This window comes from Salmo salar, chromosome ssa01 (genome assembly GCF_905237065.1).
Source record: "Salmo salar chromosome ssa01, Ssal_v3.1, whole genome shotgun sequence".
NCBI lineage: Eukaryota > Metazoa > Chordata > Actinopteri > Salmoniformes > Salmonidae > Salmo > Salmo salar.
The window spans coordinates 17,610,509-17,625,522 of NC_059442.1; the positions used below are offsets into that span (position 1 = coordinate 17,610,509).

General features: G+C 43.4%; 1 protein-coding gene across 7 annotated transcripts in view; it reads right to left on the bottom strand.

Annotated features, from left to right (window-relative positions):
* Nucleotides 1-6,940: 6,940 nt before the first annotated feature.
* LOC106569575 (consortin) overlaps nucleotides 6,941-15,014 on the bottom strand; it is a 36,509-nt gene continuing 28,435 nt past the window's right edge. For 2 of the 7 annotated variants that reach the window (XM_014141185.2, XM_045714753.1), the window contains exons 11-13: nucleotides 14,829-15,014; nucleotides 8,625-8,775; nucleotides 6,944-8,457 (exon numbers count right to left, since the gene is read on the bottom strand). The exon at nucleotides 14,829-15,014 is cut by the window's right edge and continues 440 nt beyond it. In XM_014141185.2, coding sequence (XP_013996660.2) covers nucleotides 8,249-8,457; nucleotides 8,625-8,775; nucleotides 14,829-15,014 — 546 coding nt within the window. In that variant the 3' untranslated portion in view covers nucleotides 6,944-8,248. Of the gene's footprint in view, nucleotides 8,458-8,624; nucleotides 8,776-14,828 lie in introns of all 7 variants that reach the window. The other 5 variants (XM_014141103.2, XM_014141394.2, XM_045714762.1 and 2 more) reach the window with 4 other exon arrangements.

Consider the following 15,014-nt stretch of genomic DNA (forward strand, 5'->3'; position numbering starts at 1 on the left):
TGACGACGGGGCTTTGCCTGGCCCGAACTATGTGTGTCGTCTGCAGAACCGGTTAGAAGCGGCTCACACCTTCGCAAGAGAGCAACTCGAGAACGCAGGGGTGCGCCAAAAGCGCCACTACGACTCGCGCGCTAGGGGAGGCACTTTGGAGCGGGAGAATGTGTGTGGCTTCACAACCCCACGCGCAAGAAGGGGCGGTGCCCAAAGCTGGACAGTGCATGGGTGGGGCCGTGTCTGGTGATAGAGAGAGTGGGGGAGGTGACGTACCGGGTGGAGGTCCCCCCACGGAGCAGGAAGGTGGTGGTCCACCGGGACCGATTGGCACCCTACAGAGGGAGGAAAACGGTAGGAAATGGGAGTGAGGTCTCTGATGTGAGCCCACGGGAACAGTCTAACGAGGAGACTCTAGCGCAACCTGAGCCTGGGATGGGGGCTGCTTCTTCGGAGGGCGCTGGAAATGACATTGGGGCAGATGAGTGTTCTGGGGTTCACCGGTGAGAGCCACGGGGAGGCCCAAGAGACTGATGCGACCTCCGGGTCGTTTTAAGGATTTTGTTGTGTAACCCTAGGGGCTAGGGTTTAGAAAGGGGGGGGCTATGTAACGACCCGGTATTGTGTTCTGTGTTTGTGGGTGTGTTATGGTTCTCATGGCTACTAGCAGGGGTTAAATATGTCAGGACAGAGGGAAAGGCTGGGGGGGTATGATGGGTAATCCCGCGGGATTTGGAAATGATAAATAGGGATTACTGTCTCATCTTCTCTCTCTTTCTGTTCGGGGCCTTGATCTGTTCCTATGGGAGTAAACATTAATTAGACTTGGTATAGTTGTGTACATTCGGCATTTAGCGGCGTGGGCTGTGGCCTGAACAATAGCCCAGTTTAGGAATAAACCTGTGTTCTGACCTGCACACCTAGAGTCCGTCTCTTTTTCCTTTATGACCCAGCCGGGTCATTACAGTATGTAATTCTGGTGTGCCAAAATGCAGTGACACTGTCGGTGTGTTCGACGCGTTAGCCGCTCTCTCACTGTCATGGCTAATTTTGTCAAATTAACGGCATTTTAGCTAACCCTTTTCCTAAACTTCGCCCAATTCTCCCAACCTAATCTAACCTGATGAGTAAATTCGCCTAACCTGCTCCGAAAAGTCTACTGACGTTAATTTGACAAAAGCTGGATCCCTTCTTGCCGTGACACACTCTCACACGTGGGACTGGGAACACCGTGTGTTACATCCGCATACTATAGTCTAACCCCAGCACAATTATTATTATACTGTCACTGTATATTTTTCTCGTATCACTTTGTCAGAACACCAATAATTCCAGAACTGTCAACCTTGAACAATTTGTTTGTTTTTAAATGTACAATCAGGGCTCTGCATAAGATTTTCTGACAAGGTGTTGCTGATGTAGGGGGTCAGTCAACTTCTCCCTCAGGAAGTTGGAGAATTTTGCATTTTTCTTAAACTCAGTCTTAAATTATGTCAAACAATGTAGCCAACACAGAAGTATTGTTTGATCTTAAATGAAATTGAGGTGGTCTCAATAACACGTTCACATTTTTCTAGGTACAATTTAGGGGAAATTGTTATTGTAATTAATAGGTGTCTATGTAGATAGTTTAGTGAAAATTTAAACTGCCTTAATTTTGTTTCTGGAGAAAATTCTCAATAATTCAGTTACTGGATGCAACATAGTAGTTTAGCTTACTGTAGACTATTTGGAATATGAAACAACTAAATGAGTTTGTTTCATATCTCCAACCCTGACCTAATCCATCAAATTAGGTCTGACTACCAGGCTGCCATTCATTCAACATGCCTTGATGTCATTGGTGAACTGACTATTATCACATCATTAGCAGCCTACATATCATGAGGACAGATCAATAACTGATTCATTAACATAAACTGTTAAAGATTAGTAGGCCTAACATAACTTTATGTGAAGGACAGTATTCGTGGAAAATCTCTCTGCCATTCCTGTTTCCATCTAAGCAGCGTCGCACACTAAACTACGGCACAATTTTCCTATCTCGTCAATGCGCTCACGCATACTACCATTACGGAGATCAAAGCATGTGCAGGCAAGGTGTTCTCGCTTAGTTGGCTAAACGCTGTAGCTAATGCCACATTCAAAACAACTGGGAACTCAGAAAAGTACGAGGTCAAATAATGACCTCAGTAATCTTCAGGTCGGAACTCTAGAAAGAGGCCCGAGTTACCGAGTTGGATGACCATTCAAATCGATTTTTCCCAGTCTGAGCTAGTTTTTCAAAGTTCCCAGTTGTTTTGAACGCACTGAAGTCGGGAGATTTCCCGGGTACAGTTCCGAGTTCCCAGTTGTTTTGAACGCACTGAAGTCGGGAGATTTCCCGGGTACACAGTTCCGATTTCCCAGTTGTTTTGAACGCAGCAAAAGTACCTTAGTTGAAATGGCACATTAGCTAAGGAGCTAACTACAAAATAATAGAGTGTAGTGACCTTAACACAACACCTAGCAACTTGGTCAAGGGGTTCGAACCTCCTGGCATAATGTTTAAAGTGTTGGCTTGACAGTTGCAGGATCCAGGTTCAAGTCCTGGTCAGGGCTACCCGCCGAATTCGCTATATTGATGTCAGAAGTGGGAAGGAGCATGGGTGGTCATGGGAAAGACGTGTACACGTGAGGGACTTGGTATAGAAGCATGGGGACATGCTCTCCCGAAGGAACCGGGTAAAGTAGCAACCTCGTCAAGGGGTTCGGAATTGGGTTTTTTTACGTCATTAAGTCCAGCTGTTTTTTATCGACAGAAGATAGTTACATGGAAATGTGCCGAAGCAGGTAACTTGAACATTTATTTTCTATATGCAAACTTAAAATGTTAAAAAAATAAAAATTAAATCGACAAATTTATGGAAACATAGCTAGAGACCATTTTTGTTTGTTACAAAAATAGCAAAAGTTGTAAATGAACAGGTTTCTTGCAGGAGTGTGATTCATCTACAATGATGTATTTCGTTGAAACACATGAAAGCCATTGGAGGGCATTACCGAACTGAAGAGTTTTCAAACCACTTTTTTTTTTTAAATGGCTAAATAATTGAACAGTACACCAGGGGTACTTGCTACTATGATTCCTGAAATGCAGAACCTGTTAGGAGTAATTTTCAAATACGAAATTATACTTTTGTTACATTGTTTGCTAACTTAGCTGATTAGCTAGCTAGCTTTCAGTATTGACCACCCAACGTTGCTAAAGCTAGTTAGCTAGCCAGTTAATATAACTTGTTTTTTCAAAATGTATATTAGCTAGCTAAGCACGTCCCCATTCTCATCGACGGGGCTGTAGTAGAGCAGGTTGAGATCTTCAAGTTCCTTGGTGTCCACATCAACAAACTAGAATGGTTCAAACACACCAAGACAGTCGTGAAGAGGGCACGACAAAGCCTATTCCCCCTCAGGAGACTGAAAAGATTTGGCATGGGTCCTCAGATCCTCAAAAGGTTCTACAGCTGCAACATCGAGAGCATCCTGACCGGTTGCATCACTGCCTGGTACGGCAATTGCTCGGCCTCCGACCGCAAGGCACTACAGAGGGTAGTGCGAATGGCCCAGTACATCACTGGGGCCAAGCTTCCTGCAATCCAGGACTTCTATACCAGGCTGTGTCAGAGGAAGGCCCTAAAAATTGTCAAAGACCCCAGCCACCCCAGTTATTGACTGTTCTCTCTACTACCGCATGGCAAGCGGTACCGGAGTGCCAAGTCTAGGACAAAAAGGCTTCTCAACAGTTTTTTACCCCCAAGCCATAAGACTCCTGACAGGTAACCAAATGGTAACCTGGACTATTTGCATTGTGTGCCACCCCCACCAACCCCTCTTCTTCGCTGCTGCTACTCTCTGTTTATCTTATATGCATAGTCACTTTAACTATACATTCATGTACATACTACCTCAATTGGGCCGACCAACCAGTGCTCCCGCACATTGGCTAACCAGGCTATCTGCATTGTGTGCCGCCACCCGCCAACCCCTCTTTTTACGCTACTGCTACTCTCTGTTCATCATATATGCATAGTCACTTTAACCATACCTACATGTACATACTAACTCAATAAGCCTGACTAACCGGTGTCTGTATATAGCCTTGCTACTCTTATTTTCAAATGTCTTTTTACTGTTGTTCTATTTCTTTACTTACTTACCTACACACACACACACACACACCTTTTTTTCACACTATTGGTTAGAGCCTGTAAGTAAGCGTTTCACCGTAAGGTCTACTACACCTGTTGTATTCGGCGCACGTGACAAATAAACTTTGATTTGATTTAGCAATGATCAACAACCAACTTGACAGAGCTTGAATATTAAAAAAAAAAAATTGTCAAATATTCCACAATCCTGATGTGCAAAGCTCTTAGAGACCCAGAAAGACTCAGCTGTAATCGCTGCCTAAGGTGATTCTAGCATGCATTTACTCAAAGGGTTGAATACTTATCTAATTAAGATTAGTGTTTTATTTTCCATAAAAATGTTTTAATTATTTTAATTCCACTTTGTAACAACAAAATGTGGAAAAAGTCAAGGGGTGTGAATTCTTTCTAAAGGCACTGTGTGTGAGGGAGGCTCTCCAATGCTGTTCAAGGCTGCCCCTAGCGACCTAAAGGTATCATTCAGAAGTGTTTTTTTTTTAAAGAGTTTCTCTTTGTATTTGGTATCAGTCTTTATCAGACTATTGTGATGAACAACTTTATAACAAATTAAACTTAATAGCTGGAATAACAACTTTATAACAACAGTACATAGTGTGGTTTATTAACCAATCAACAGAGAAACAGGTGTTTAAAAAGGTACTCACCACAGTCATCCCTCTCAATGGTGATTCGTTTTGCAAAGCCCGGCGGAACTGGGTAGGTAGCGATTTCACTTAAGGACCAATGGAATGGTTTAAAATTAGACAACTCCACCCACCTGGGGCACAAGGCCATGCAAAACGAACTCGACCACTGGATGAGTTTGTTTTGCATCGCCCAGTGCCCCAGGTGGGTGGAGATTTCTCTTAGTGCCAATGGAATGGTTAAAATGAACAAACTTCACCCATCTGGGGTACCAGGCCATGCAAAACAAACTTTCCCATTGTTTTCTTCACAGACTGTAAAGAAAGATTGCTGAAAGAACGATGCTGCGTTCATAACTAAGTGGGAAGGTGGTATTCAAATCAAATCCAATTTTAATTGGTCACATACACATTTAGCAGATGTTATTGTGGGTGTAGCGAAATGCTTACCATATACGACCGGGCCCTCCAGCTTGTAATTACTAGTGAGAAACTATCATCCCTCCCACATGCTTAACTCCGACGTCACCTACTAAGGAAATTATCATTTCGATAACAGCATTTTTGGCAGTTAAATGCAACAAAACATTATTTATAAAAAGCAATCTAATATGATTTTTGAACTATAATTTGTTTACAAGCATGATAGCTGTACTTTTAGTTTGTTTGACCCAGCTTGTTTGCCTTAAGCCAATCAGTGTTTCTCAACAAGTTCAAAGCAAGTGAATGCATCAAACTCGCAATTACAAATTCACAACTGGTAATTTCCACCTTCCCACTTGGTTCTGAATGCAGCATTAGCCACAATGACAAACATTAGCTAATCGTCTTCACATGTCATCATACACAGAGATCAAAAGTTGAAAACGGAGACAAAAACGTTCTGTCCCACTTCTGTTCTGACTTTTCCAACTGGCATTCTTTAACTGGTGAGTCTTGGAAAGAGACTCCTCTTTTTCAAAACATAGTCTTCAAGAACAAAACAAGGGAAAATAACCAACGATACCCACATCAAGCCAAAACGAGAAAAACAACAAAAGCACATGCTTTGGTAGTTTTTTTTCTCTCCCCCCACATTGTGCAGATATAATATAAATACTTCAGATCCAAACAGTAAGACAGAGTCATCTGGACCAGCCAGACACGTGCAAATCATTTTAAAACCAAGGCTGCATCTCAATACTCTACTGTGTTTTCCTCTCCTCGTCTCTTCATCTCCCCCCCCTCTGAAAGATCCTTGAAAGACGAAAGCATATTGCATATCTATATTGTTCATTTGAAAACAGTTCTGAATAGGGTGATATTTTGCTGTTGGTTTCACCAGTCTTGTGTTTTCAGATAAGAGGAGATGAAAGAGAGGAGACAAGAAGAGGAAAACACTTTAGACTGTTGGGATGCAGCCTAAGAGTCACTGCCCAGCCTACTATATCATCATTACATTATCATAGGAGCCACTGTGACACGTCTACTGAACTCCAGACGAAACTAAAACATGACGACTTGTGCATAACCGCCGACTGACACAAACAGTAAAACAGATCAGATCATCAGTAAAACAGATCATCATTGTTCGTCGGATGGGGCCACAGTGTCTCCTGACCCCTCCTGTCTCAGCCTCCAGTATTTATGCTGCAGTAGTTTGTGTCGGGGGCTAGGGTCAGTCTGTTATATCTGGAGTATTTCTCCTGTCTTATCCGGTGTCCTGTGTGAATTTAAGTATGCTCTCTAATTCTTTCTTTTCTTGAAGGACCTGAGCCCTAGGACCATGCCTCAGGACTACCTGACATGATGACTCTTTGCTGTCCACCTGGCCGTGCTGCTGCTCCAGTTTCAACTGTTCTGCCTGCGGCTATGGAACCCTGACCTGTTCACCGGATGTGCTACCTGTCCCAGACCTGCTGTTTTCAACTCTCTAGAGACAGCAGGAGCGGTAGAGATACTCTCAATGATCGGCTATGAAAAGCCAACTGACATTTACTCTTGAGGTGCTGACTTGTTGCACCCTCGACAACTGTGATTATTATTATTTGACCATGCTGGTCATTTATGAACATTTGAACATCTTGGCCATGTTCTGTTATAATCTCCACCCGGTACAGCCAGAAGATCTGGCTGTTATAATCTCCACCCGGTACAGCCAGTCTGGTTCCTCTCTAGGTTTCTTCCTAGGTTTTGGCCTTTCTAGGGAATTTTTCCAAGCCACCGTGCTTCTACACCTGCATTGTTTGCTGTTTGTGGTTTTAGGCTGGGTTTCTGTACAGCACTTTGACATCAGCTGATGTAAGAAGGGCTATATAAATACATTTGATTTGATCATAGATTAAATAGACTAATAAAAAGCCTGAAATTAAAATAAATAACAATGAGCACAAATTATAATAAGTAAAAATCAATCAAGTCCATTGATCGCAGGAGGTAATGCACTCGGTGTAATACTGATCATGCGCATAATTATTTTAAAATAAAGATAAATATACACATGCCTGAGCAAAGACAATTCTCAGCTCAACAGATATTCCTCTTCTAGTACCGACCTGATCCTTAGGACGCTAAACATTCTTGAACACGATTACAGACGTATTGGTTTCTTGTCCATGTTGCATATATGGTCATTGAGGACCATCAAGGGCCAATGTTACAACCTGTACCCCAAAACAACCCAATAATCCCAGACACCCTCAAACAGAAGTTGTAGAAGTTGGCCCTTACTACTGATACAGAGTCATATTTCCTCCCCCTTCTGGTTGAGGATAAGGTTAAGATTTGATCTCAGATCTGTGGTTAGGGGCAACCTCTAACTTCAGCCCAAAGAAACACCCTGACATACTCCGTAAGAATCAACAGTCAGGAACATAAAGAAAAGTAAAATCTGTTTCATTAAAACAAAACGTTCATTAATATAATATTTTTTAAGACATTATTTCATGTTTCTGACCACAGCAGAATTGTTCACATTCGAAATGGAGTCCATAAACAAAGAGCCGCGGCGGTTTCATAAAAAGGCTGACCGGCCGCTTCTTGTTTGCGCATGTGAGCGGTCTTGTCCATGCCTGAAGGATCCAGACGTCTCCATGTAGAAGTGAGCGGATCCAAGGTAAGTGGTAATGAGTCTAGCTCAGTCTATCCCTTCCTCTGGGCTGACACCGAGTCGGTCTATGTCCAGTAGTGTATAGTTAAAATCTATAGGTAGTCCAGTATATTACAGGTCCTATGTCAGTTCTACTAGGCAGCGCTGCAGATGTCTTAGGCTGCTGTTAGTGTGGTTGCAGGCTACTAGTACCACATACACTTCCCATCACACACATTAACTGGTCAGCCAGTGAAGACAGAGAGAGAGATAGGAAAACGGGAGGACATGGAGAGAAATCCTGTCCAAGTTGGAGAAAGGAAAGTATCCTCCTATCTTCTCTCTTCCTTGGGGGTCAGCTAAAACCCAGGGGTCAGCCAGTGTCGGAGCTGATCCATTCCACGATGCAGCTGTGCGAGGTAGAAGTCCGTGTTCCGAGAAAAGTCGGTGCAGATGGTGGAGTGGGCGTTGCCCAGAGCACAGTAGAGGGCAGTGCCTCCCAGGCTGATCACCACGGTGACCAGGCAGAGCAGGAAGAGGAGCAGGCACGAGTCTCCGCCCACCTGGTCTGGAGGAGGGAAGAGCAACACGTTTAGATGTCTATTAACTGCGCTTTATTGAACTGTTTCTTGTCTGGAGAAGACAGGGGGAGAGGGTGACAGTAAGAATGCAGACACATACACTTGATTATAGCCATTGTTGGGCATATATACACTGACTCAAACACACCCTCACCCTGGTCAAAGCCGTCATCAGGTACTTTGAAGCGGACCCTGCGCTTAGCAGGATGTTTGTGCAGGGCCGAGGAGGGAGCAACACACACATTCTCCACACACACACTCCTCCTCCTCTTCAGGATGGACACCAGGCTAGGGGCAGGGGTCATCTGGAGGTCAGAGGGACAAGGTCAGTGCCAGGTCAACTGGTTAGCATACACACACGCCATAAATATTCTGTACACAATAGACACATACATCTGACATATATGGATACACACATAAAACAAGAAGTTTTGTAGTGATTCATATGTTGATGATGTAAAGAATATTTGCTGGTCTGTGGTGTGTAATGAGGAGCAACCAGACGCTACACTTGACACATTTATGAAACTACTTATTCTAGTTACTGTTAAGCACGCACCCATTAAGAAAATGATTGTAAAAACTGTTAAATCCCCTTAGATTGATGAGGAATTGAATAATGGTATGGTTGAGAGGGATGAGGCAGAAGGAATGGAAAATAAGTCTGGCTGCACAACCGATTGGCAAACGTACTGCAAATTAAGAAATCATGTGACTAAACTAAATAAAAATAAACTACACTATGACACAAAGATAAATTACATAAAGCATGATAGTAAAAAGCTTTGGGACACCTTAAATGACATTTTGGGGGGAAAAGCGAACTCGGCTCCTTCATTTATTGGTTCAGATGGCTCATTCATCACAAAACCCACTGATATTGCCAACTACTTTAATTACTTTTCATTGGCAAGATAAGAAAACTTAGGGATGACATGCCAGCAACAAACGCTGACACTACACATTCAAGTATATCTGACCAAATTATGACAGACAAGAATTGTACTTTTGAATTCCGTAAAGTCAGTGTGGAAGAGGTGAAAAGATTATTGTTGTCTATCAACAATGACAAGCCACCTGGGTCTGACAGTCTGGATGGAAAATGACTGAGGATGATAGCAGACGATATTGCCACTCCTATTTGCCACATCTTCAATTTAAGCCTAAAAGTCATTCCGCTACCTAAAGCCCGCTTTACTGGCTCAAATAACCGACCAATCAGACTGTTGCCAACACTTAGTAAACTTCTGGGAAAAATTGTGTTTGACCAGATACAATGCTATTTTACAGTAAACAAATTGACAAACTTTCAGCATGCTTATAGGGAAGTCAACAAGCACAGCACTAACACAAATGACTGCTGATTGGCTGAGAGAAACTGATAAAATTATTGTGGGGGCTGTTTTTACTAACGACATGCCACTGACTGAGTAAAGCCAGAGTTTCTATGTATGTGAATGACTCAACACTAGACACGTCAGCTACTACAGCGACTGAAATGACTGCAGATAGTTTCAGAATGGGTGGCAAGGAATAAGTTATCCCTAAATATTTCTAAAACTAAAAGCATTGTATTTGGAACGAAACACTCACTAAACCTTAAACCTCAACTAAATCTTGTAATAAATAATGTGGAAATTGAGCAAGTTGAGTTGACTAAACTGCTTGGACTAACACTAGATTATAAACGGTCGTGGTCGAAACATATTGATGCAGAAGTAGCTAAGATGTGGAGAAGTCTGTCTATAATAAAGTGATGCTCTGCCTTCATAACAACACTATCAACAAGGCAGGTCCTAAAGGCCCTAGTTTAGTCGCACCATGACTACTGTTCAGTCGTGTGGTCAGGTGCCACAAAAAAAAAGGATTTAGGAAAATTGCAATTGGCTCAGTACAGGGCAGCACGGCTGGCCCTTGGATGTACACAGAGAGCTAATATTAATAATATGCATGTCAGTCTCTCCTGGCTGAAAGTGGAGGAGAGATTGACTTCATCACTACTTTTGTTTATGAGAGGTATTGACATGTTGAATGCACCGAGCTGTTTGTCTAAACTACTGGCACACAGCTCGGACACCCACGTATACCCCACCAGAGGTCTCTTCACAGTCCCCAAGTCCAGAACAGACTATGGGAGGCACACATTACTACATAGAGCCATGACTACATGGAACTCTATTCCACATCAAGTAACTGACGCAAGCAGTAAAATTACATTTAAAATAACAGATAAAAACCCCCTTATGGAACAGCGGGGACTGTGAAGCAACACAAACATTGGCACAGACACATGCATACACACCGACGATAACATACACATTATACATACACATGGATTTAGTACTGTAGATATGTGGTAGTGGTGGAGTAGGGGCCTGAGGGTATACAGTGTGTTGTGAAATCTGTGAATGTTTTGTAATGTTTTAAAATTGTATAAACTGATTTAATTTTGCTGGACCCCAGGAAGAGTAGCTGCTGCTTTGGCAGCAGCTAATGGGGATCCATAATAAATACAAATACATACAGTTCACCATGCAGTACACACACAAAGGGGCAGTGATGTGTATGCCTATGACAAAGTGCACAGACAAGGTATCCCCACTAGGTGTCAGCGTACACTGCTCCTATGTCAACCTCTTTATTTTGACTCAGATACTTTGTCTTAGGCGCTGGTGACCGCTGTGTGACATGAACGACCGCTGATCAACTACAGGGTTGCAACATTCAGTTGATCTCATTCCCCCCTCAGATAAGATAAACCATGTAGTTCATCTGAAACATTCTTATGCTGCAAGGGATTCCTGCATAGCTCTAAAATCTGGCTGTAGTTTTGACACTGCCAGATCAACAGTCAGGGCAATAGCACACATAATACTACCATCCACAATGAACAAAAATATAAACGCAACATGTAAAGTGTTGACCCCATGATAAAATATCCCAGAAGTTCTCCATATACACAAAAAGCTTATTTCTCTCAAATTTTGTGCACAAATTTGTTTACATCCCTGTTAGTGAACATTACTCCTTTGCCAAGATAATCCATCCAGCTGACAGGTGTGGCATATCAAGAAGCTGAATAAACAGCATGATCATTACACAGGTGCACCTTGTGCTGGGGGTTTATATAAATAGTGAAGAAAACAGCACCCCCCCCCAAAAAAAAATCAGCCCCTGTGGAACACCTTTATGAACTTCAAGAAATTCTGACTTAACAAACCAATGTTCATCTCCCAGGACAATGATCTAGCAAGCTAGCTCAATGTCCATGAATGTTTTGTGTGTTCCGACATGCCCCCAAATTAATATAGTTGGTTCACAGTTGCTTTGATATTTTAACTTCGTGTCCTGACCACATTTGAATATACAAAATAATAGAGCGCACGTGGCCGGTATTGTACTGAGTGTACAAAACATTAGGAACACCTTCCTAATATTGAGTTGCACCCTCTTTTTCCAACAGAACAGCCTCAATTCGTTGGGGCATGGACTCTACAAGGTGTCCAAAGCATTGCACAGGGATGGTGGCCCATGTTGACTCCAATGCTTCCCACAGTTGACTTTAGTTGGCTGGATGTCCTTTGGGTGGTGGACCGTTCTGGAAACACACAGGAAACTGTTAAGTGTGGAAAAACCCAGCAGCGTTGCAGTTCTTGACACACTCAAACCGGTGCGCCTGGAACCAACTACCAACTACTCCGTTCAAAGACACTAAAATCTTTCGTCTTGCTGGTTCACCCTCTGAATGGCACACATACACAATCCATGTCTCTTAAAAAAAAAAAAATCCTTCTTTAACCTGTCTCCTTCATGGTTTTTCCATGCATGTTTTTTGAGGTTGGACGTATAGCTCGTTAGCACGTAGACACACCAAGTGGTGTCACCTCGTTAGTCAGTATGTGTTACACCTGTGCTGGTTTCCATCTCGTTAGTGGGAAGGTGTTTCACCTGTGCTGGTTCCCATCTCGTTAGTGGGAAGGTGTTTCACCTGTGCTGGTTTCCATCTCAGTTGGTAGAGCATGGTGTTTGCAACGCCAGGGTTGTGGGTTCGATTCCCACGGGGGGCTAGCACAGAAGAAAAAAAAAATGTATGAATTGTATGAAATGTATGCATTCACTACTGTAAGTCGCTCTGGATAAGAGCGTCTGCTAAATGATTAAAATGTAAATGTAAAGGTCTTTCACCTGTGCTGGTTTCCATCTCGTTAGTGGGAAGGTGTTTCACCTGTGCTGGTTTCCATCTCGTTAGTGGGAAGGTGTTTCACCTGTGCTGGTTTCCATCTCGTTAGTGGGAAGGTGTTTCACCTGTGCTGGTTTCCATCTCGTTAGTGGGAAGGTGTTTCACCTGTGCTGGTTCCCATCTCGTTAGTGGGAAGGTGTTTCACCTGTGCTGGTTCCCATCTCGTTAGTGGGAAGGTGTTTCACCTGTGCTGGTTCCCATCTCGTTAGTGGGAAGGTGTTTCACCTGTGCTGGTTTCCATCTCGTTAGTGGGAAGGTGTTTCACCTGTGCTGGTTCCCATCTCGTTAGTGGGAAGGTGTTACACCTGTGCTGGTTCCCATCTCGTTAGTGGGAAGGTGTTACACCTGTGCTGGTTCCCATCTCGTTAGTGGGAAGGTGTTACACCTGTGCTGGTTCCCATCTCGTTAGTGGGAAGGTGTTACACCTGTGCTGGTTCCCATCTCGTTAGTGGGAAGGTGTTACACCTGTGCTGGTTCCCATCTCGTTAGTGGGAAGGTGTTACACCTGTGCTGGTTCCCATCTCGTTAGTGGGAAGGTGTTACACCTGTGCTGGCCCAGGGCTCCAGTTGTCTTGATAGATGGAGGGTTAACACCTATAGTTGGTGCGCCTTAGTTTGAGGTTTAGACGAACAATCCTTTATCTGATTTTCCTGATTTCACTTAGCAATCATTTTTTTGTTTCCTGTCATTAAGTTTTTATTTTATTTTTTATCTTGGGCAAATTTAGTTGGTGCTCATGGTAGGTGTGTTAGATTCCAGTTGTTGTTGCTAGGCAACTTTCTGGGGACACCCCCATGAGTGTCTTTCAGAACCCCTCCTAAAAACCACACTGGTTTTGGTTGTTAGTGACTGTTCGCTCTCCTTCTGTTTAAACAACATTACTTGTTTTTTTGCTGGGGAACTTTACTCTTTTTACAAACAAGTGGAATCACGAACAATGGATTGTTCGTTATGTTTGCCTGCGTCTCCTGGATTTTCCTTTTGAGCAGCACATTCACCACTCTTTCAAACGGTTCACTCTCGCGACACAGGCTGGTGGCGACACCATCCTGCGACTCCTGCTCTGTCTAGACATCCCCCAAGCAAAAACGGACTTTAGGAGAATGACTGCACAACTGGTAAATAGTCGCTTCTATTGCAGTAATGTTGAAGGGCTTTGGCTAGTATTACTTAACCAGCTAGAAGGATGAAGTGAGAAACTAACGTTAAATACGCTAATACAGTCTCATAACGTTGCTTTACAGAGCGTAGGCTACTGAGACAGACATTGGTGAGGCAGGCTGCAATGCATGCAGGGGAAAACAGGAGTGAGAAAGCAAGCAGAGAGAAGTTAACACAGTGGTTCCCAAACTTAGGGTCTGGGTCCCATGACAAAATCCCTACTAATCTTATCAAACAAGTTAGGAACTGTTTCAATATGAACATCTTCCCTGTACGCCTACATTAAAATGTCGTACGTTTTCATCAATGCGAATAATTGATAATATTTCCCCATTTCAATTGTATAGCTAACAGGATGAACCAACAGCAGCCAAGGTGATAATGGCTGGGGTCATTTTTGCTGTTCTCCAAAAAGTGTTTTAGTTGTATAGAAAGGCAGTAAATGAGCATCAACCCCCCTCCCCCGGGGAACTTAACACTGTCTGCGTGCTAATTACAGACTCTTACCCTCGGTCTCCTCACAGGAAGACACCTCATCCATAACAATTACCACTGTTTCTTCACTCTGCTATACTACCTTACAACAGGATGGGAGAGAGAGAGGGGGGAAGAGTTTTTGGGTAGCCAGAAAACTCACATCTGCGCGTAAAAGTTTCTCTTAGTGTAACAGCCAAACCTGGTTTATGGGCCACTCCTCTGAGCAGCCATATTTCACTCCAACACACACACTGCCTAGGGAAACACTAATTTCCAACAAAATGGCTATATAATGCCATTAGACTCCAGCAACTCTGGCTCTAGCTGCGTAGAGAAGTGATGAGTTGGCATAAAGACAGGTCACGTCAGACTTCTCAAACACACAGCAATAAAACCCCTTTGTTCAGATAATCAGCAACAGTGTGTCACTGGACAACAGTCCCAGGGAGGGTTACCCAGACAGTTTCTCTCCCACTCACCTCCACTGTGATGAGTTTGGCCAGGCCGTCGAGAGACGCAGCTCCATCTCTAATAATCTCCACAACAAACATGTCTTCTTCCTGAACATACTCCTCGCACAGCTCTTCAATCTGGCTCTCCTCCTGCTGCACCTCCTCCAGTGTGAGCTGCTCCTTCACTGCCAAGACTGAGATCTGCTCTAGAGC